We start from the raw sequence: 24,821 nt of genomic DNA, 5'->3' as shown, positions 1-24,821 counted from the left end.
CTATTTTATAGATAAGAGAACTCATTTTCAGAAAAGTTAAGTAATCTTCCAAAAGATATAGATCTGGTAACTGGCAGAGCTAGGGTTCCAATTCATGGTGTCTGACTCAAGTAATTGTGCAAAATTCATCCAATAACTATTTAAGATCCAATCTGTGAACCTTTGAAAAAAACTTTGTTCCAGAATCAGTACTGATTGCCAATGGGGCTATCTTCTATGAGCCTTACATGATAAACTAATAGAGTTACACTGAAGTTCCTGGTCTAGGCAGCCCGTTTTCAAATAGGGCTCAACCGTAGACTAACTTGTTGAAGCAGAAAAGGTAGCTATGTTTGATTTGAACTTCAGCAGTATAAATTGTAAAGGAAGCTAAGTGGGCTTGCTAGAAGAGCCCCAGTTTGATGCTGGTTGACAGAGGGCCCTTCTGTAGAATTAATGATAGATTCTTTTTTTGACGTCGTAAGCAGCCAGCAGGTGAAAATGTTCATGCGGATCTTAGGGAAAAGTTTCACCTGTGGTGAGATAAGGCTTCCCCTATCATGGGTGAATGGGAAGTTTGATTTTTCTGCCAAAATAAATTAAGAGTCTAAATATTAGAACTTATGAGGAAGGGTTATGCCCTTCTAATGTATTTGAAGAAACCCAAGATTCTTTTGTTCTTTTGTTTTCCTAAGTCCATTTTCCACTCCAAAAGGCACACGTCATGGGGAGCATGTTCAATGTCCAAGAGACTATGTAAAGTGGTAGATACTCATTAACTCTGCCCGATGAAACACCTGTAGAATGGGAAGTGGGGAAATGCATCATCCAAGAAAGTATATGCAAGAATGGAAAGGTTGAGGATTTATTCTCATGCACACAAAACTTCTCAGTACTCCTGTGTCTCCCATTCTGTGCAAGATGTAATTACTCATAAATCAAACCTGGGTAAAGGGCATGACATTTTATAGATTTAAAGTGGGAGCATCAAAAACTCTGACTAAAAATGTCATTGGAGCACTCATTTCTCCCAAAAGTTTGGTGTGTTATTGATGTCATCTGGGGCCCATGCCATACCAGTAGGCAGATAATATTTGCTAGCTGGTTTTAGATACTGAGAGCATTTCAGTGACAGATAAACACCTTCCAAAGAGTTTGAGTTGCAAAAATGAAAAAAACTTTTCCTAATATGCCGGATTAGGTCATACAGTTGTCTCGGGCCATAGTGTTTAAGTACACCTGCATATATGCAATTTGAAAAGATAGTTTGACTTCAGAAAGCTTTTATTAATGTATTTTATTTCACCCAGAAGGTGTTCTTTATAACAAACAGGAAACCTCACTAAATATAACCCAAAGTTTAAGCAATGGAAAGGCACATAGATGATGTCGTACATTATAAATATTTTCTGTACTCGGTAGTTTATTTCTAAGGAAATTGTGAGAATGACATCATAATGATGACTGACTTTTATTAGTGTTTGTGCTCTGTAGCTCTAGACAAGTAGTTATAAGGAAAAACAAATTGTCTAGTGTTGCTCCCTAATAATTTGCCTTATGTTTTCTAATGACATTAATCCTAGGAAGTGATTCTAGGACTACTATATTATCATTAGTTGTCTTTTACACATTTATCCCAAAAAACAACATGGTAGTAAGGCACAAATTTGTTAAAACTTGTAATGGGAAATAATTACCTTTTATTTTTCTCTGAACTACTGCTTCACTTAGTCTACAACTCGAAAAACAATTTTAAATTCATATTTTATAGCCTATGTTAGCAACATTCTCTTTTGTTCTACTAATTTTAAGTGGAAGTCATACCTTTTCTAGAGAAATCCTTTGAAATGACTTATTTGATAAAATCAAATCTTAAAGATGAACAAAATACATGAGATAGAGTTACAGGTCCTACAGTCTTTTATTCATATACTCAACAAATGGTCGCGTGCCTTTTAGAGATCAGTCATTGGGCTGACTGCTAGAGTCCAGTTTAAAAAAATAATAATAAAAAGACTTGACTTTTATTGAAGAATTCTGCTTTATCCTGTAGGGAGACTGGTAGTGTGTTGTACAAAATGAAATGATAGTGGTGTGGTATTCTAGCAATATGTAAAAGTACTAGAGAGAAAAGAGAGAAGCATGTTGAACTCTGGAGTCAGAGAATACTTTGCAGAAGAACTGATCTGGGTCTTAAGGATCAACAGATTCCTCCAGAGCAAGTAGATGGGGGTGGTATTCCAAGCAGAGCGAGTACCCGAGAACCACGGCAGCAGGATGTGAGAGCCTAGGGAACATGGAAGTTGACTGGCTCGAATGGGAAGAACATGAGATAGAGCAGGAAGTTGAGGCTGGAGAAGAAGATAAGAGCTGCCTTGTGATGGGTTTTTGTTCCCTGTTAAATAATTTGGACTAATTCTTCAGGTGGTGAGAGTCAGAAAGTTTTGTTAGTGTTTTAAGGAGGCAAAGTCAAACGATTGGATTTATTTGTCACAAATCTGTGTGAAAGAAGTGGGGAAAGGCTGTTCGAATCCTCTTACAGAGGGAATAGAAACAAAAAACTTCCAAAGCCAAAGAAGAAAAATGAGTTGTCCTTTATCCTGTCCATGCTTTTCTTAACTCCATTTTGATTTGTCTCAGAAAATTACTTGCTTCAAAGGAAACTTAGCTTTATACTATGTTTTAACCAGCTCAGTGGGTGGATGCCAAAGTTACTCCAGCATTGATAAGGGCAGTTCTGTCTTGGGCCATTTCCTGCTTCTAGACTGTTCTGGAATGATGTGTGGCATTATACAAAATAATATTCACTATATATTGGAGATTTCTCTATACAATCTCACATATATCTGTGATAGTCCGCTGTTTATAACACGTTGGAAAGATTGCCAGTTTTTCAATAAAAGAAATTACTTTGTCATTATATAAAAGTGTGGGCTTCCAGATACCTGGATTTCTAATATTCACATCAACATGGCCTTACGTTTTGATTATAAGAAGAAAATCCTTAAAAAGTTTTAAATCATGCATATTAATTTTGATAAATAATTTCACATTTCCTGAGTCCCTGATTCCCACAATCCAGGCTTCTAGGTGGAAAATAAAGGGAATATGTTTTGTGTCTGGAAGTATTTAAAAAAGAGAAGAACAAAGTACTTTGTTAATATTGCTGAAATTTGTGTCCATAATTTGGCTGATGAACTGCTGTTTCAAGAATTTTACTTTTTTTAACTGTATGACGATTCTTGAAGTATCTATATAGTTTTTGTTAACATGTTTATGTTTATATTTTCTTCTCTCATATTCAAACATCATGTATTAACACAAACCTAAGTATCTTTATTGATATAACTGAATAAGCCTGTGTAAATTCAGATTCCATATATAGGAAGGCCTTTAGAAATTGGTTCCTTTATTTGATTTCAAAGGATACAAACATACAGACAAACAAGCAGCTTTACTACCAATGCAACATACGAGAGCCACGTGTAGCATGCCCTCACCCCCAAAGTCACTTGTCGCACACACCGTCCAATGAGGAAAAAAATCAAACCTTTTATCTAACTATAGCTTTCCACTTGAACCCATCAAAATGGAAAAAAAAATAGTTTTTCCTACTGAAATGAAAAATTTAAGTGCTTAGGAGGTATCATTGAATTATCCTTTTTTAGTTTTTAAAGATTTCACTTATGTATGAGAGAAAGAAAGAAAGAGAGAAGTGGGAGGAACAGAGGGAGAAGGAGAAGCAGACTCCACGCTGAGCACCCAGCCTGACATGGGGCTCGATCCCAGGACCCTGAGATCATGACCTGAACTGAAAGCAAGAGTTGGATGCTTAACTGAATGAGCCACCCATGTGCCCTCTCCTCTCTTTTGAAGTTGACCTTTTACTTTTTAAGAGTGACATCTTAGTTTGGGGTTATAGCTCTGACAGGATAGTCAGTGAATGAGCGAATGAATGAATGATTCATCCCTGATGATCATCTCAAACTCTCCATCCTCCCTTACTTTTAAGAAGAGTATACCTGCTGCCTTCTGTCTCCTACATGAACTACAAGCCCACCTCTCTGCCGTCTTGCAGGAGGAAGAAAAGAGCTGATTGTGAGCACCAAATATGCACCCGCTGAGTGCTAGTAATGGTGAAATCCTATTTTGTGGATTTGTAATTAAAAAAAAAAAAAAAGTCTTGTGGAATAGAAGTTGTAATTCAGTTATGATAGAAAAAACCCTGAAGCTCAAGGGTGTTCTATTACTTTCCCAGAGTCAAACAGCCAGTAGGTCAGAAGGCAAGGATTCAAATCCGGCTGTCATACTGAAGAACCCACATTTGTTCCACTCCATTAATGTGTGCCCTCAAATCCCTAACACTCCCATGGTCAGAGAGCAAATATGGGAGAGTCTCCACACTCTTGTGCTCTTCTTTTGCATTTCTCTTTTCCCAAAGAATTATACTCGATAAAACTTCTCTCTGGGAGATGCTATTTTTCTTTCCTCTGACTTTTCTCCCCTTTCCATTCTGTCCCCCCCCCACCCAAAGTTTTGACTTGAATGTATATCTTCACAGAGGTCTTCCCTGACCCCCCTCTCTAAATTAGATTCCCCCTGATATGCTCTCCCCTAACTCCCTATTCTTTTAGAGTCCTTTTCAAAATTTAATTATGTATTTATTTGAGGGCTCTTGTTGGAAGTCTCTTTTGCCAACTAAAACACAATAGCCGTGGCCATGGCATAGAGTAACAGTGGCTCACATGTACTGTGTACCAACAGCGTGGGGGTCCCAATCTATACTTTCTCTCTTAACTACTCCTGGACAGCCTAGGAGACAGGAAATATCCCTGTTTTGAAGGTGATTAAACTGAGACACAAAGAGGCTAAGTCAAAAAGCTTGCAAGTGAAGGAGCCAAGTTCCAAACCCAGGCAACCTGAACCCGTGAGCCCATGCTCTTCAACACAAACGGATAGGAATTTGATGCACCATAACCCGGAAGCAACTGGTTTACCATATTTACCCCTGATGACTGAGCACAGTGCTGGGAATCTGAGAGCAAGGGCTGTGCCATCGGAGAGGACAAATGGTAATGACATTACAGGTGTTGCAGAGGGTGGGTGCTGCCTATCTGGAAAGTGGAACCTTTATAAACACTTCATTTGATTTAGAACCAGGAACTGTGCATTCAGATGGGAAGCATTAACATGCCATCAGTTTCGTCCAAATTGCTACAGATGTTGAATTATAGACCTTAGGAAACTCTACTTTGTCTTTCTCTCTTTGGCGCTTCCCTCGGTCATCTAAGAACACAGTTTCAGGGTGCCTGGGTGGCTCAGTAGGTTAAAGCCTCTGCCTTCGGCTCAGGTCATGGTCCCAGAGTCCTGGGATCGAGTCCCACATCAGGCTTTCTGCTCAGCAGGGAGCCTGCTTCCTCCTCTCTCTCTGCCTACTTGTGACCTCTGTCAAATAAATAAATAAAATCTTTAAAAAAAAAAAAAAAAAAGAACACAGTTTCATGCAATTTGAATATCGGAAATTTCCCCAAATTCTCCCTTTTGGCCCCCAGTTTTATTATCCCTAAATATTTAAAGAAAATGTGGCATTATATTAAGAATTATAGGGAACAGATCTTCCTGTGCATTGAAAATTGTCCTTTTGTGACACTCCCATGGAAAAGGTGAATAGCCAGACATTGTCTTCCTTAAAATTCATCTTCATGTATTTGAGGCAAGGTACGTGTTCTCAGATTTATTTTTCTTTTTTGAACTTAAGAAATTCAAGCCTTCCCTTTAGTCTTTCTTTATAATTTTATAATTAGTTTCCTATCTTTAGTGTGGACTTCAGATTTTTCAGGTACCTAAAAAACCATATAATAACATATAGTTTCCACACTTACTCCATCCTAATGGAATAGTATCATACTTTCCTGATTATAGAAAACACGAAACTGCAAAAATTTATATTTTAAGTTTTTATATAATTTAACACCAAGGATACATTTTTCAGAAAAATGTATCAATTGTTTTTGTTCAGAATTAGTATAAACATATAATATGTTAAATACCAAAAAAGGTTGCTGAATTTGAATATCTGACACATAGCAAAAGGTTGCTTTCTAAACGTTGATTTATAGCTATTGTTATTTTGGAATAGGGGTGGTTTTTCAATGTAAAAATGTTTTAATTGATCATTTTTTAGTTTTTTAGTGCTGCCAAAATCCTGTGTTTTTATCATTTTGCTAGATAGTGATTAATGAATGTACCAAAGATTCAAAGAATTTGATTTTGCTATTTTGATAAATTGTCAGTTTAATTGACATACAAATTACATAAATACAAACCCTACTCAGAAAATAATTTTTGAAGTACCATAATTCTTATATGACCTTGAAGTTGCAGTAATCTATTGTGTAACTTTTGAAGAGAAGTCACATAGAGGAAATCGCATATTTTCTTAAATTTATTAGTGCTCCTTGGTGGTCTAAATTGTGAGGGTTTTTTTTTTTTTTCAAGGTTTCTTTTCAAAGCAATAATCTTAATTGTTTAATGCTTGGTCTCATATAAGTCAATTGAGTTCTTAGAGTAACAATAAGAAATATTTAATGGCAAAAAGCAGTGAAACATGGCTATGAAAGTCAAGTGTCCTAGTGTTATATTTCCATATAATGAATTGAAGATAATGCTTTTAGCTGCATGACCACCATATTAGCCACACATCATAAACAACATATTTGGTAAAAGGAAGAGGTCAAATTCGTTAAAAACAATTTTGTGCTCTTTGTTGTAGTTAAGCATTTATTTTTAATATTGTGATTCTTGCTTTGAAAGCACCCTGAATCTTCCATTTTCAGACAGGACAAAAAAGAATTCTCAAGCCACAGATGTATAGACCAGATGACACTATCAAAGGAACATGCTTTATATTTCTAGGTTTAATGTTTAAAACAAAATGGTCAGACTAAAATTTGTACCTCAAAGATCTTAGCTTTAAGGATAATAAATGAAATTATATTAGTCCATTTTATTTCATTGTTTTCCAATTAGAGATTCAATATTCCTAATAATTCCATAAAAATTTACTTTTATTCTTACAAACATAAGAACCATTAACTTTCCTAAGACCTTTATTAATAAACAATGAAAAATTATTTTTCCTTATTATAGACCAAGTCATTCTAAGAAAGATATTTCTAAGTTGCAAAACAATAGAAGGACATCTTCTTTTTCTTACTCATCAAGAAAATTAATTTGGGGACTTTGCAGAAATTTCTAGAAAGTTTTGCCCCAAGTTTATCAATTTAACAATTTTTTGAAAATAATATACTTTAAGAATGATCCTAGGAAGGAAACCTTGAGACAGTATAAGATGGGAAAAAATGAAAGTCCCCCAAATACAAATATTTCCTTTATTCTTTGGGTATATGTATATCTTTGAATGGATATGCATTATCTTATACACTTTTTGAATAATCTTAAATTCTTCCTTAGCTTATAATTGGATATCCAAATTTGAATCTAAATTCAGCATCTTTTCTTCATATAAGTGCATTGTACTACTCAACATTGCTCTGACTCATTGTCATAGCTTTGTCAGTATCAAGAATGCATATGTTTTATCATCTTGGATGTGTGTTTTTAGATAAAGTTTGCTTTTGGTAGGAAGGAAAGGTCATCGTAATCTACATCAGTTCAAATGTTGGGGTTAATTTCTAAAGAAATCACTTCATGTTTAACCTTAGAGTGTATGAACACTGTATGTATTTGTTTAACTAAGAAAAAAAGAATAATCCCACAGTGGCCAATTGAAACATATGTTTCAACTCAAAGATAAAATCTGATTACCTCCGGTCTTGCAAATCATTTATTAATAAGTCATTGGTAATAGATGTCATCTAAATCTTTTGAAGAGATATGGAATGTTCTTTATCAAAGCTATGTGGTGAGTCTAGTGGTAAATATAAGTATGCTTTTCCATGCTTATAGTTTTTGAAGTCTAAAATTTCTTTGAATGGAAGACAGCAGATAATACTTTCCATACATAATTTAAATGTATTCCTCATCCAATTAAAACATAGGACTACACATTCTATATTTCAAAATAACATTCCATTCCAAAATCTTACTATTTTACAGGTCAGTTGAATTTGAGGATGACTCTTACCTCTCTATCCATTGTAATAGTTAACTTTTATTCAAATACAATGTGGAATTTACAAAGAGATTTTACATTCTTTGATTATCTAAGCAACATTATGAGTGGGAGGAAAGATCCTGAGAAGTTTTCACCTGCCCCATTAAATAACCAAGTAAACCTGCTGAAAGGATTCTTGAGTGTTCTGTTCTATTTTTAGGTGGTATTTTAGTTTTTATGTATGTTTCACTTAAAAATCCAGTAGGAAAAGCAACAACAATAATAATAATGATAAAGTAAATAAAAATCCAGTATGAAATTCCTCCTCCCTCATATTTAAATAATTATTTATTTAATTATTTAAACCCCTGCTTAACTCACAAAAATATTTGGGTGTTTCACATTGAAAAGGACAGGTAAATTAAAATTTTAAAGCAGGAGAAAAAAGAAAGGAGCACAATATTAAAGGAGGGAAAGAACGGAAGAGGTTTGAAGGAGAATAGAAGTATTCTACAATGGTGGTCATGGGCTTGCGAGAGCTCATTGTGCTGGTCTCTTCACATACCAGTCAGTGACATCAACTTGCTGCTTTGAAATTGGCCACGGTGAAAGTACTTACACCATGGAAATATACACAAATCAGGACTTTTTTTTTTTTTTTTTCCAGATAGTCAGTGTATCAGCTGATTGATATACATTGTAAAATGTATACTGATATTCATTGCCCTAAAACTAATTTAACCTTTGTGTTAAAATAACTGGAGTTATAACCTTCATTTTATTCCCTCATAAAGCTTTGGAAATTTAAGTAAGACAGTTTCGGTAATGCCTCAAGCCAAGAACAATGGATACTGATGAGGAAATACAATCTATCCATTGTTTGTTTATTTCTTCATTTAGGAAATAGTTGGTGGGGCAGTGTCACATAATAGTTTACATTATTTGTCCTTCAGTCACAATCTCTGCTTTGCCACTTGTGGTTGTGCATTTTGGACAAGTTATTTAAATCCTCTATGCCTCTGTGTCCTTATCCAGAACATAAAGATAATGACAAAATAGTATTAAACTCTAGAGTTGTTATAAAATTTAAGCAAGATAATGATTGTAAATTATTTAGCATGGTCTCTGGCACATAGGAAGAATTCACTACGTTACCTTTTATAACGAAGCTTCCAATGTAGGTAAGATTCTTCCCAAGACACCAAAAAGACCAGAGATCCCTGCCTTCAAGCAGCTTGCAGTCTAGTGGAGAATTGGTCTAGTTCCTAATTTACATATCTAACATTTGCTGTGTCTAACAAGGTAGCTGCCCAGTATTTTATCCATTTACAGTTCAGTCTAGAAGTGTGTACTTTTTCAAATCTAAGGTCCAAAAACTATTAAACTGCTAGGTTGTCATATCAAAGTTTAGTATAGCTACAAAACTCTTTTTGATTATCAGCTTTATTCATTTTTAATTTCTCATGAATATTCTTGTAGTTTCTGTCAAATTCTTGTTAATTTATTTTCATGTAGCCTAAACACACAACATAAAAGCTTAGCTTTCTGTAAATGCTTCCAATATCTCTATAAAATTTCCTTCTTCAAAAAAGTGTTTAGAGTCAAGATTTTGCTTTGGAGAATTGATACTTTTTTGTAGTTTTATTATTTTGTTATTTCAAATAGATGTTTCACACGGTTTAATTTTATTGAGGCATTTTTTTTTTCTTTTAGAGAAGGTGTTTTAAAGAACTGAACTTTGGAATACCACAGATACTACTATCCTGTGACACATATTGAGACAAAAAGAGCCCAGTGTTCAAGCCGTTCCCTGGTATAATAGTGGATTCCTTGGGCAGCATCTATTACAGGTTTTAAGGCAACTCGCCACAGCCTGGACAAGATAAAAGGTCCAAGTCAATCCACTATCTAATATGCCATACTGTATTAAATATCATAGTTCAAATAGGTGAAAAGCTTAAGGGAAAATAGAAATATGAAATTTCATTCCATCTGACAAACATAAAGTTTATGTAAAATAAATCTTATACATAAAATATTTGGGCCATAATAGTTTTTAAGTACATAATTTAGTATGTTTATATGGTTTTCTCCCATAGTTGTGAGATATCAAGAGAACATTAATATTTGGAATAAGAAGCAACTAGGAAGCTGGATTTCTAGAAAGAACCACTTCTAGTATCTTTCCTCGGTGTAGGTTGTAACTTAAACCCAGCAAGACTGATTTATTTTGTTTATGTTTGAAAAGAGTGGGGAAGAGAATTGTTGAGGAAAGCTAGTGGTCTAGCGGTTTCTGTCCAGAATAGCTCTCATTTGTACTTTTTAAGTCTGTTTTCACATTGGCTTCAGGAGACAAAATGTATAGTCCTGAACACAGATTTGGCATGGACCACTTTCTACATAACAGAAATCGTGTACTTCATGAGAAACTTCCTAAAAACTCCGAATTGCTGGGTGTCCTCCCGCAGCTTTCCAACCTCATTTGAAGCAGGTCAGATTTCTTTGTCAGGGGAGTGTGGTAGAGGCGAGCTTGGATCCTGCAAGCATTTGAAAATTGTATATACTTCTTGGAGAACTAGAACAGTGGGTGAATACAATGAAACAAAAATGCAGCCTTGAAGAGACAAGACAGTGCCTTGAAGAGAATTCAGTTTTCAGCAAACCAAAAGAATAATTAGAGTAAGTTAAAAAAAACATATCTACAAGAAAAGCCAAATCTGAAAAAATAGGGGACGTTTTAAAAGAAAAGAAAAACTATGAGTATTATAATAGATCTGCAGTATATTATGGCTGCTTTCCTTCTCAGAGAATTAAGGTGGGGGAGAAAAGAAAAACAAAAAGCAAAAAACAAAAACAAAAAAAAACAAAGAGTGAATAATAAAATGACAAAAGACATTTTATAAAAATGTTAATCTCTAAGAAAGATATATATGACAGGAAAACTACCAAATTTTTCCCAAGTACTCTTTAAACTTCAATTTCTTCAGCAGAGTAGATCATGATCTCTTTCTCCCTGGCAAGGCAGATGAGCTAATGAACCTCTCCGATTTTCTCTGAAGTGCTTTCTGACACCAAATGAGAGTTTTTGCTCAACCATTATTCAGCACCAGCTGGGTGTCCAGTAATTTCAGTTCTGATGCTAACTCTCCAGAGTTAGCCCAGATACTACCAATTGAAGTCTCAGTCCCACAAGACTGCCTCCACTTCCGGGACCGGTTGCAAATAGTGTGCCTAGGCTCTTCACATTTCTGCCCAACTGACTACAAATTCAGGGGTTCCCATAAGCCTCTCCTCAGGCTTACTAACTCACAGAACTCAGGAAATTGCTTTATTCACTTTTATTGGTTTATTATAAAGTCTACAACTCAGGAACAGCCCGATGGAATTGATGCATCGGGCAAGGTATGGGGGAGGGAGGACAGGACCCTTCAGGGCACCCTCCCAGCGCCTCATTATGTTAACCAACCGGGAGGCTATCTAAACCCTGTTGCGTGGGGGGGTTTATGGAGGCTTTATCATTTAATCATGAGATGCGACTGATTAAATCATGTGAGCTGGTGATTGAACTCAACTTTCAGTCTCTTTTCCCTCCCTGGAGGTTGGAGGGGTTGCTGAAAGTTCCAATCTGCTAATGCTAATCACATTTTTGGTTCCTCTGGCCACCAGCTATCCAGGGGCCCACCAAGAGTGACTTCATTAGCATAGACTCAGGTAAGGTTGACAGGGGTTTATTGTGAATAACAAAAGACACCCCTGTCATTCAGGAAATTCCAGCTGTTTTAGGAGCTCTGGACCAGGAACCCAGGACAAAGACCAAATATATTTTTCATTATACCATAACTTTATTATAAGCTAACTCGGGATCCTTAGGGAACTGACTCCTTCTGAGACCAAGTTACACTTTTGGAATTACTGAGAAACATTTCTTCTCATCTCTTCCAGGATTTGTGAAGAAACTAATACTCTACAGTATGTCTCAAAACTTATGAACAAAACAAAATAATACAGTTTTAGTGAGTTTGAAATCCTCTAGTTTGTAGAAATGGTTTGTCTACATTTACTTTTTACCTTCTTTGCATCCTGTGATTAACACAGCAGTTCAGCTTGTGACTGAATTCGTATGTGTCCACATGTTAACTACTGGTCTTCTACTTCTCCTCCTCCTCAATTCTGAAAGGTGTTATTAGAGGGTCATCTTAGAGGGTGGTGGTTGTTCTTTCATAACTGACAGCCAAGAGAGGGTGCTTGCTGTGACAAAGCTTTCCTGAAATATCTCTGTGAATTCATAGATGAGCTCCACCTGTGCTGAGCTCCACATTTCAGGATGCTCCCCAGTAACGTGGCTAGGATGGCTCAGGTCGAAAGTAACTTGGGATCCTTTTTGAAAAACAGATTAAAATATCCATGTAGTAGGCAGAATAATGCCTCCTCCCAGAAGATGTCCTCATCCTAATCCCTGGAATATGTTACTTCACATGGCAAAGGGGAATTAAGGTTGCAATGGAACTGAGTTGCTGGACCGCACATAGGGAGATTATTCTGGATTATCTGGGTGGGCTCAGTGGCATCACAAATTTCTAAAAGTGGAAGAGGGAGCAGAGGAGGTCTGAGTGGTGCCACAGGAGGCAATTCATCCCTGTTACAGGCTTTGAGGATGGAAGGAGGAGGACAAAAACCAAGGAGTGCCAGATGGCTTCTAGAAACTGGAAAGGAAGAGGAAATGGATTCTCCCATAGAGCCTCCAGAAAGAAACACAGCCCTACTGACACATTTATCTTCGCCCAGGGAGACCCATGTTGGATGCTAACCTATAGATTTTAAGATAATAGATATGTGTTGTTTCAAGCCACTAAGTGATAATTTCTATATAGCAGCAATGAAAAATGAATACATCTGGTATTGTATTTGAACTAACAATTCTCAAACAAACCTACTTCTCATTTCGGAATAGCCAAAGTTTCCAGCCTAAGAGAAGCAAAGGTTTTTGCATGAGGAGGAGCCCATGTTGGTGTCCAAGCTCTCTGGTTCCTTTCCTGGTGTGTAGGAACACAAAATATAGATATGTGAATAACAATAAGGGAGACATGCCTCCTAATAAAGTATATATTCTATAAACAGTTTAAAAAATACCACCTCACTATTCTTATATTAATTCTCAGAAATTCCTTTCTTATTAAGAGAATACCAATTCTACTAGAGGTCTTCATTCACATCTGTGTCATATGCATAAAATAAATTGGAAGATGGTCTTATTGTTTGCAGAAACCCAACCTAACATTCTTCATGTAATTTAGATTTCATAAAAATCAAGCTTTTTTTTTCTTTTCCTTACAAAGTTTTAGAGTGGAGAAACCTTGGGTGCTAATATACTAGTTAGCCTGTGTGTCCAAAGTTACCCAGAATACATTACTTGTTTTTCGGGCTGTGTGCATTTCTAATAGTGTAGCCATGTTTAACTCACCCCATCCCCCACACCCAAAAATCAACATCATGCAGAAGTTTGGTGAGAATGAAACAACAAAAAACTTACTTTGTTATCTGTTTTCATGTATACTCTTAGCTTTTGAGGGACAGAGAATTGTTCTTATCCCTGGTGCCAAGTACAATGCCTAACACATAGTAGGTATTTGATAAATATCTGTTGAACGAATATCAAATACAAACTTTTTTTTTTTACAAAGACTATATATAACAAGGCATTCATGAACTTAGCACTGCATTATTTAATTTAATTTGCATTTCATTGCTTTCTCAATACCATAAGGCCGTTCTGTAGACTACCAAACTTGAAGCTAGTCCCTTGCCAAAGGGTTACTAAGAAAAAAATAAGGAGAAGTGAGAAATGGTGCTTATAGTTCAGTGCTGCCCGGTCTTGTTTCCTAAAATATATAAGCCAGCGTTCCCTGAAAAGATTAAGGCAAATTTTAAAGATAGGGTTCAGAAAAAATTGACCTTAGCCACATTGAAAGTATGAAGGGAATGTTTTCCTTAAAAATCATAATGAAAAACCATTCCCACAAAGTCTCTTAAAAAAAGAATCTTTATATATATATAATATTTATCTTACAAATTATATAATCATTTTATCATTATCTCTCTTGTTCTAATAGATATTTCCATTTTCTTCGAAGAAAAGGAATATTCTTGGTCAATCGGTTAGAACTTTGATGTGTTCATCTGGGAAGCGTTTGTCCCAAAACTATAGGACTGTGTCTGATCTTGTACTCACATGAAATTCATCAATACTCTCTGTTTGGGGTTTTTTACTCTTTTCTGTTGAGCCTGTGAAATTGCTCCTGAAAGCTGAATGATAACTAGAATGGCAGCTAATTACTTATTTAAGGTCTCTTAAGAGAGTTTTACAATATACTCTGAAACATGGGTCAATTCAAAGTATACAAGGACATTATTTTCAAATCATTCAACTATCTGATTTTGATAAGTCATTTGTGCTTGGTCTGGTGCTGCCCCCAAGTTGATGCAGTTTGAGAAAGCTAAACAGAGGTAAAGGAAGTGTCCTGTGGTAGGTAGCCTATGATGCTTGGGTGAAGTTTCAGTCAGTGAACTTAAAAAAAAAGAAAAGAAAAGAAAAGAAAGGCATTAGCCCCAAACTAAGAGAACTCTAAAGTGTTATTTGTAAATTACTTGCCAGTTTCTAGCACTGATGTACATTCCCAGAAGCAGAAGGTGCACATCAAGCATTCAGTATAAATAATAGAGTACAGAGTATAATGGGCATGTTTTGATAAATTACAGCTTTTCACATGAGTCAGGATAAGCATTTTGGACATTGGTTAATGTTTCCAAAAGTATCATGTTAGAAGTCAGTGTCCCTGAACCATGACTCTCCTGTTTGCCATTCTGTTAATTGTCTTTCTCCCTTTTCAGCCAGCTTGACTGAACTAATCACTAGAGGTTCATTCTCCCTGATGCTCACTAGAAACAATTTGATAATTTGAAATTTCTGGAAACAGTGCGTGATTTTCATTCGATAAAGCTACACATAATTGAGGTAAAAGGGAAGGAAGAAGAGTCATTAGCCCAAGGGCTTTCCCTGAGAGCTAGTCTGGCTGGCTTGCCCTGCTTCCTGGCGCCAGTGCGCAGGGTCTCAGGCTAGGCGCTTCCCTGGTGAAGACCATAGTTGAAGCAACCAGAGAGCCCTGGAGGCCTCAAATGTCTGCATTGTAGACTCTAGCAGACCTTGCTCCAAAATTAAACCTTTAATGCCCAGTCAACCTGTTTCTCCATATAAATCTTGAAAAATGGCCCCTACCTCAAATGTAGGTTTGCATTTGAGAGGTAAATCATGATTCGTCAGTCACATACTTTAAATCGACAAAGTAACTCTTAAGGCCAATTCAAGCTAAATAGGTACTTTAATCTCCTGACAGTGGTGATATATCCCCCCTTCCCAATTTCTGAACATTTAGGAGTCACGTTACACTACAGAGTTTACAAAGCTAATTTCGGGAGACATTCTAGTATATTTACTTAATACATTAAATTTTTCATCAATATAGTTATGAAAGTGAGTATTTCTCTGAAATAACTTAAAGAATCATTAGTCACGTTTCTAAGCCAACCAGATCACTACTTCGCGCCTCAAAGCTGACTTTAAAAATACGAAATCATTTGTCATAATCTAACAAATGTAAATCCTACGACCTGAAAAATTCAGAATTATGGACTCTCTAAGATTCCATTTTAAATTTATTTCCTTGTCACTCACATGTCTCATTCTTTTTCTGTATTTGGCACTTCAACAAATGCCAGTGATGCCCCCAAATTCATTCATGTGATAGGTGACTCTCTAAAGTGAACCGTTGTCTTCTGTCACTTGTGGATTTGTTTAAATCTCTTTCCCTATCTTTCTACAGTACCTGAATTCTACATTCCTAATTCCTGAAAAGCAGCTAGCAAATTCTAAGCCATGCTGCTCTCCAACTCAAATTGTATCTCAGATGATTTGATTAAAAACTACAAAAGAACTACTTTCAGCAAAAGCTTCTTATAGTTGGAACACAAATATTTGTGAAGTGGGCACAAAGTCCTTACCCTGCACTCACAGCTGTAAAGTGAAATACACTCGGAAGAGGAATTAATCACAAACTAAATCCCACCCCTCGGCTTTTTTATCCGTCCGTCAAAGAGGTTTAAATGTGCTTTTCTACAATCAGTCTTTAGTTATGCATCCCAGCTTTCAATGTCTCGTAAGAGGAAATATTTGTTTAATGAAAATATTAAAAAACAGCAACATCCAATCAGTATTAAAATTACTATAAGATAATCTGAAAAACAGAGGTTCATTTCCATTAATCATATCATTAGGTCCTAGATCCATACCCGTCAGGGAGATTGTCTTCATTGAAATTCCTACCAAGCGTATTGTGACATGCAAATGAAGAGGTTGACTTTTTTGACACTTGAATAATGCTTTGGTAGTGCTCTGGCTATTTGTATCCATTTTAGTATTTACACGCTCTTTAAGTTTGGATGTCTCCGCTTTGGATGTCATATATCTGAAGCAGTTTTTCTCTAATCCAGGAGATAAATCAAGCAAAGTTTACTTTAAGTGAGCTCTGATGCCTAAACCTTTAAACTCTTCAATCCATGTAGAATCCAAACCAGACCCACTCTCAGTTTTGGTAGCAACACATGCTCTCTTTGGGGAGAAGAGCATGAGGGTGCTTCTATTACTGAGCATGACCTTGTGAAGAAGTCACAGTGCTGGAGATCATCTCCCTCCTGTAAGACGCCTAAGAGGTCACTTCCAGCTGTTGGCCACAGGAGATGTGGTGTGTAATGCAGGCGTGTGGGTAAGGTGATGCCCTAGCCGCAGTTGCTTCATAGTTTCCAGGACACGTCGTACGCTGGTTTGGTTAACTCCTCAAACTACAGAGAAAGAGCTCACTGGCTTTTTAGACTTTGAACTTTAAAACTCTGATCTAGATAATTTCAGATACTTTAATTTCATTATAGAAATCCCTAGACTGCTTGTGGGATAAAACAAATGCTCAGACCATATTGAGTTTCATCAAGCTGAATTAGCAGAAAATAAAGATAAAATGCCTTTCTATTGAAGAACATGATGATGTTTTAATTGTTACAGCATTTGGCATGCCTAACGTATACAAACCTTGACATTCATATAATAACAAAGAAAGTTGTTTGGGATCTTTCTTTTAGTTCCTAGTGTCCCCTTTCCTCTCTAGTATTTCTCCCACCCCCATGCCAGCCCTGGTTTTTAGCCTCCTCCCGTTTCTCCAACCTTCTATAAAGAAAAGCTCTATGCTATGAAAGATACATGTAAAAATACCTCATTCCTATGTAGATAGGCCAAGGCTGCTTATTACCTAGGTATGATGAACAGACCACCATCGTTGTGACAACTGATGTAGATGCCTCCAGGGTAAAACAAAGGTTTACATATTACACAAGCAATTTAACTGTTTTCTAAACATATTGCCAAGACAGTGGGAGTTGGCAGCCCACACTGTGTTTTAGGTTTAGGAGACTTGGATTAGAAGTGACTGCTGATTATGAACCTTTTTATTTGTCTTCTATGAACTACAAGCAACCTAGTAACCCGGCAAAGAATTCTTCATAGCACTTAAACTTGTCTTCCTAGCTTCCTGAGATTGCACACACAAATCACTTGACAAAAGTGGTGTAAGGGTCTTGTGCCTAGATAACCACACAAGACAATTGTCTTGTTCTAACCCTTAAAGAGTTCCACAAAGTGAAATGTTTTATAATCCTTTTCTGTGCAGTAGGCAAGGAAGAAAAGAAAAGAGTTTGGGCAAAGATTATCCAGAAGAAAGAAAGAGACTCTTTTGGGGTTCCAGTTGAAACACAATAAAGAACATAATTAACTTCACAATTCTTTGTGTTTTTCATTTGACTGCAGGGAGGAGATGAAAGAGGTCTGCTAAGCCTTGCATTCCATCCCAATTACAAGAAAAATGGAAAGCTGTATGTGTCTTATACCACCAACCAAGAACGATGGGCTATCGGGCCTCATGACCACATTCTTCGAGTTGTGGAATACACAGTATCCAGGTATCACTAAAATGCCTCACCACATACTTTTCAATCTTATTTTCTCATTTTCTTTTCCTAACTATTTTAGAAGTTAAGGTGACAGTAATTAGACCACAATCTCCACCTTGCTGAAAACCGCGTGTGTGTCCTTAAGGAGAACTGAGAGAAATGGTAGCTTTGACACTTTTCTTCAGTTATCTTTCAGCTTACATGTTCCTTCTAAAACATAGAAAATAATGTCACTTATTGGGAATTTCTATTAGATCCATTTCAAGCGTATGTTTCCTTATTTGCATTCTAAGTGCCTCCTCCCCTATTTGTGTACGGTTTACTTTCCGGCGGATTCCCCTTACAGCTTTAACAACGGTGTTGCTTCCTCCCTACAATGTAGAAAAAATCCCCATCAAGTTGATTTGAGAACAGCCAGAGTATTTCTTGAAGTCGCAGAACTCCACAGAAAGCATCTAGGAGGACAGCTGCTCTTTGGCCCTGACGGCTTTTTATACATCATTCTCGGTGATGGGATGATCACACTGGATGATATGGAAGAAATGGATGGTTTAAGGTAAAAAAGAAAAAAAGCTCCCCTTGACGTTAAAATGTTTTTAAGTGCCAGTCCAGGGGAAAAGGGGTGAGGTCCAGTGAGTTAAGAACTGTCTTTGGGATGGAAAAAAACAAACAAACAAACAAACAAACAAAAGACTTGTCTTTGAATTATGTCGCCTCGGTTAACTATTTAACTTCTGTTATGGATGTCTGCATTTATTAAATGAAGAAGAAGTCTGTCTTTCGCGGGTGGTGTATTTGGAAATCGCTGTTCCCAGATGTTGGAAAGTGCATTAGTGCCGCGTGGGTTGTGGGATACGCAGCCGGGGAAACGTGCAGCTCCCTCCGCAGGCTCTGTGCCGCAGCTCGTGCCACCTGCTGGCTGGACCCCCAGGCTCCGGGCGCTTGGGCGGGCGCGGGGAAAGGCATGGACCGGCAAAAGAGAAAGAAGAGTTGCAAAATGCGGTGTTGCACGCGGTGGATGCTGCAGTCCTCCGCCACCATCGAGCTGCGCGGCGTGCTGACGCTTGTCGGAAACCAACCTGCCCCTGGTTTCGTTGCCCACGATTCGGAATTTTGTAACTTTACTATTTTCGTCTCAAAGGAGGGAATGATTTTTTGGACTGTAGGGCAACGTCCCCAAATTTGGTTTAGGCGAAATACGTAACAAAAATTCAGAAAATACTGAAACTTGTCCTCCAATTTCTCAGTGATTTCACAGGGTCGGTGCTCCGGCTGGATGTAGACACGGATATGTGCAACGTGCCTTATTCCATACCGAGGAGCAACCCGCACTTCAACAGCACCAACCAGCCCCCAGAAGTGTTTGCACATGGCCTGCACGATCCAGGCAGGTGAGAACACAGTCTGCACCCCGCCCCCACCCTGCCCCCACCCGCCTGCTCTAAAGCTGGGCTGGGATTCGGGAACTGGGAAAAGAGAGAGGGGTCCACGCACAGAGCATCCCCGGGTGATGTCCAAGGTTTCGCCTCCAGAAATCACACCAGCCCATTATTTGAGCACTCTTTTCTTCTATTACTGCATGAAGCAGATAGAGAAGGCAGATTGGACATTACTGAAAAGAACAAATTCATGGAGAAAAATTCCTTTAAGGTTCTGGAGTGTGATTAGATAAACGCTGTTGGACCGGTATAATGATTAAGACTTCAGCTGTTCAAATTTAGAGAGATAATACACGTTCTAAATTGTCTCCTTAAACCCCTCTAAATGAAATTTTCCATACACATTAATTTTTTAAAATTTATTTCTATTTATTTTAAGATTCATTTATTTGAGACAGGAGAAAAGGGGCAGAGGCTGAGGGAGAGTCTTAAGCAGATTCTGTGCTGAACTCCGAGCCCCACACAGGTGGGCCGACTCACAATCCTGAGATCGATACACTGGGATCATGATCCTGAGATCATGACTTGAGCTGAAACCAAGAGGTGTTCCATTTCCATACACATTAAATGGGGGTGGTAATAGCTACCTTGCAAGAAGGCTATAATGATTTATTACAAATCTAGAAGTAAAGCACAAAGTAGATGCCTGACACACATGGTAGGTTTTAAATAAATTACAGGTCTTATCATAGCTTTACATACAATGGTATAGTATCAGTTCGTAAGGACTGGAGCTCAATGTTAACATTTTTTTCCCTTGGAAAAAAATTTTAAATCTAAAGGAATTCATATTGATTGTTTACTATAATGAACTATAAAGAAAGGAATACTAAGATGTATGTAGAGTGAGAATTTGGGGTATACTTTAAAAATGCTATGAAGTATATTATAGCAATTCTATGATGAACGCTTCATCCAATCTGTGGTCCCTTATTCATACTATGGGATATTTGGCCACATTCATTCATTTACTAGCTAAGTTATTATTGCTATTTAATGTTTATTGAGTGTTCACTATGTGCAAGGTGAGTATTTCTTGAACTTTTTATTTTTATAATCCCTCATGCCCTTCATCTCCCCTCCATCAAAGTCCAAGTCTACAGTTCATTTCCTTTTTGGCATCTCAGCAGATCTTAAAATCTGTGCGACAGGGAATACTTAAGGTGGGTTCAGGATGTGGAGGAAACTGTCACATTCCATTCCTATAGCTCAGAACTCTCAGATACCACCGCAAAGCAGCACTTTGAAGTCCTGCACCCTGAGTCACGGCAGTCTCACTGGAGCTTTCGTGCAACCTTCCAGGGGGTCCTGGGCCCTCCATGCAAAAACGCAGGGTGAGGCGCTTTACAGATCTTGCATATGGCTGGACGCCTACGCTGTGGAGTCTTCCCTCCTTGGGCAGGAGGGGGCTATAAAGGGAACTTGTGCCTCCCTCCAAGAGCACTTCAAGAGAAAGATTTAATAAAGCAGAAAGGAAATTCAGATAATTACTGGCTAAAAGTTAAGCTGACTTGTGTTAAGCACCTTGGGTGCAGAGTACTGAACTAAGTATCTCAACCACTTTAGTTCAATTATGCCTCTCAGCAGTACTCGGTGGTAGCTGGCCTGGAACATAGATATTTCCCATATACCCCCCGACCACCACACCTGGCATAGCCTCCCCAGTAGCAACATCTTCCACCAGAGTGGGACATTGTTACAATGCATGAACCTACCTTGACACATCCGCATCACCCAAAGTCCAGAGTTTCCATTAGGGTTCACCAGGCGGTGTCCATTCTATGGATTTGGACAGTTGTATAATGACGTGTACCCACCATAGGGTATCCTACAGTGTTTCACTGTCCAACTTCTTTTTTTCCATAAGAAACTAAAGGTTAGAAGGGTCAAGCGGTTCTCAGTGGCCATAGTATTCAGCCATAGCTAGGCCTGATGGCATCTCCACCTTTGGGAAGCCTGGGCTTTCCTTCTAGATCTGCTTCTTTCTTGATAAGAAGAGGTCAAACCTTTTGTCGTCGTTTCTTCATCTTTAAAAGGAAGACATTACAGGAAAGCTCTCTCTGTCTGTATGGATTTAGTTCCACCTTAAGTCACATCACGTCTGTGTCCTGTTCCCTGCCAGGCATTGTACTCTGAAACACTGAATTAAAGAGGACAATAAAGGGACTGTTGCCACAGAACAGCTAACTTTTCTTTGGCAGCTCAGGCTCGTAGTTTCCCTATGATGAATGGGATCATTTGGATGCACCAGTCTTTGTCCCACAGTTGTTGCTACTGCTGACATGATATATGACTCTTAACGTTTCTCAAGACCCAGAACTTACTCTCAGGTTGTTTTGTTTTCTAGTTTATTTAATGGTTTGGTTTGGTTGTCAAGTTATTACTGCATTTTGTTGACCTAAAACAGTGATTCCTTGTGGGATGATTTTGCCTGCTGTGAACATTTGGCAACGTCTAGGAACATTTTTGGAATGGTTCATGCTACTGACACCTAGTGGCTGGAGGCCAGAGATGCTCCTAAACATCCTATGTGCTCAGTACAGAGTCCTCCTTCTCCTCCCCTCTACTAGTCTCCTGTTCAAAGAATTCTCTGGCTCAAAATGTCAATAATGTCAAAGTTGAGAAACCTAAAAACAAGGCAACACTGTTTTCCACATTTGTGAGAACTTCAAAAATTATATTATACAGCTTCATTCTCTTCCCAACCCAAACTCCACATGCCCAGTCCCTCATGGACTTAAACATTCAAAAAATATTGAGCCCTTTTTATAACCCTGGGTTTGAATAGGGTAACAGAAATACAGGGATAAAGAAGCTGGAAGTGGTCCCTGTGCTCATAGAATTTACAGTCAATGGCTTAGGTCATGGAAATATTCTAGTTCCAGACTGGGGGTGACATGAAGACACAGTTAATGTAAAAGACTTCAGTGGTTGTGGCGACAGGCTTTCTTTTATTTTATTTATATTATTATAGCGTACACTTTCTTTCCTTTGTTAGAGCAGCCTCAGCTTTAGACTATAACAATTCCATGTATGTACAAAACACAAAACTAATGCCAAAACTAATTCTATTTTGTGTGTCGCTGATGTGAGTTGATGATACCGCTGGCTTGCATACCTTACCAGTGCATTCATTATATATGTGACAGTCCTTAATAACACACTAACAAATGTTCTAAGTCTCTGTGCACATTCATACTAGAGATAGATACCAAGAAAAATTAGGAAATATTCTCCAGAGGTTGTTTAGCTTGAGCAGAGTAAACAAACAAATCTGAATGTTTCTGTTGAGGATCCCAAAGAAATAGCCAGCGGGTTCTTGCCAGCCCACAGAGGGGTTCCTATGTCAGGAATCTCCACTCAGAGTTTAGAAAAGATCCTGGTAAGAAATCATGGATGTCCCCCTTTTGTTATGCAGATGTGCTGTGGATCGCCATCCCACTGATATAAACATCAATTTAACAATACTTTGTTCAGACTCCAATGGAAAGAACAGATCATCTGCCAGAATCCTACAGATAATAAAGGGGAAAGATTATGGTAAGTAGCGCATAATTTGTAGATTTGGCTTTAGTTTGGGCCTTGTTTTATTTTAAGACATTAATTGAAGAGAAACGGATTTCTACAAAAGGAGCATTTGGGAAAGCATAAAAACATTGACCTAACAGTGGTAAGGGAGTAAATTGCACAAGTTTTTAAAGGTCCAGTGACGCTTACAAGCCCTAGGAATTCCATTTGGGTAATTACCTTTCCCATGGACTGAAGTGTGCTCTGTAGGTCCAAAAATTTAATGGACCTTCAAAAATTAGCTGTTTATATTTTGCTCATCTGAGAGTCAAAAATGAATAACTTCTATTTATTTAATATATAAAGGAGAACTTGTCTTAACATCTTACATACAGCAGAAAAAACAAGTTCAAGGTAAGAAATTTCTCAATACCCTATATGCTAGTCTCAGCAATTAGAAAAATAGTAAGTGTTTCAAATAAGAATGCAATTTTTTAAGTGCCTATTTTAGAGAAAACAACATGATAGACTTGTAAAAACACGTTATTTACGCAAGTCATGAAAATGGGGTGTGTAGACATTATTTTTAATAACATGATTACTGGAGTGTTTTAGAGATGCATATAAAAATTAAGTTGGATAATAATGAAGGCCAGAAAACTTAACACTTTTTAGTGTTTTAGTATTTACTCCTTTTGGAGGAAGCAATATATCAAAATTATTATGATTCAGGGAACACAGTAGATTAAGATTATTAAATTGATCGCTCCTTCTATTTATTCATTCAATACAGGTATTTATTTAGCACCAGGAATGAAACAGCTGTGTTAGTTCATGTGGTATTCAGTTATTTCACTTTATTATTTTTTTCAGGTATTCATTCATGTGTGTGTGTGTGTGTGTGTGTGTGTGTGTGTGTGTGTGTGTAACTTAAAAAAGCCAAACCAAAGAATGACACAGTTTGAAAAAAAATCTTATATGAGTCACTGGTTTGATGGAATTTGGCTATACTTATGCAGATTAAATTAAATTCTCCAATCACATTAATTGGGGTTCAGCTGCAACTGGCTACAATATTGATAGCCTTACATTTTTATTTTCAAAACACATCCCCAGAGTCCTCTCACTGCATATGTATAGAGCAAATCCCCACGGTGTACACTTTAAATGCTTTACAACTTTGTCATTTTCACTCCAATAAAGCAGAAAACAAAAATAAAACCCAGATAACCACATCCACTGTACTTACTACGTGCCAGCCCCTATAGTAACTGTATCAACCTGACTCCTTGCATTCCCAGAACAACTGTGTGGTAGGCACCGTTATTGGCCACATTGTACAGATGAGGCAACTGAGACGCCGAGAGGTTAATGATCATACAACATACAGTGGCAAGGTCTGGATTGAAGCTGGCCCCACTGATTCCAGAGTTCATGTCCTTAATCATTCAGTTATGCTGCCTCTCACTGAACTGGTTAAAACTTAATCTTTTCTATTTTTTATAATACAGTCACCATAACTACATAGGAGGGGAGAATTACTTTAAAATTACCATCTTCTCACAAAGGCTTTTGCTTAAAATACTGCCTGTTGATAATGACTTATTTGACATTAAGCACATAATAAGTAATTTTCAGATTAATTTGCAACAGGCTTTAGATCTTTTCCATTGCAATTAGCGTATGTGTAGTCAAGTATATAATGACATGCATGGAAAGTCTGAGATATG

General features: G+C 37.4%; 1 protein-coding gene across 1 annotated transcript in view; it reads left to right on the top strand.

Moving 5' to 3' along the window:
* HHIP (hedgehog interacting protein) overlaps window positions 1–24,821 on the top strand; it is a 93,391-nt gene that overhangs the window by 38,394 nt on the left and 30,176 nt on the right. Inside the window, exons 5-8 of the mRNA XM_082728264.1 lie at window positions 18,003–18,154; window positions 18,528–18,701; window positions 19,393–19,536; window positions 23,003–23,124. Of these exons, the coding sequence (XP_082584390.1) occupies window positions 18,003–18,154; window positions 18,528–18,701; window positions 19,393–19,536; window positions 23,003–23,124 (592 nt within the window). The remainder of the gene's footprint in view (window positions 1–18,002; window positions 18,155–18,527; window positions 18,702–19,392; window positions 19,537–23,002; window positions 23,125–24,821) is intronic.

Source organism: Mustela nivalis (assembly GCF_964662115.1).
Source record: "Mustela nivalis genome assembly, chromosome: 4".
NCBI classification, from domain to species: Eukaryota; Metazoa; Chordata; class Mammalia; order Carnivora; family Mustelidae; genus Mustela; species Mustela nivalis.
This window is presented reverse-complemented; position numbering and strand designations above follow the sequence as displayed.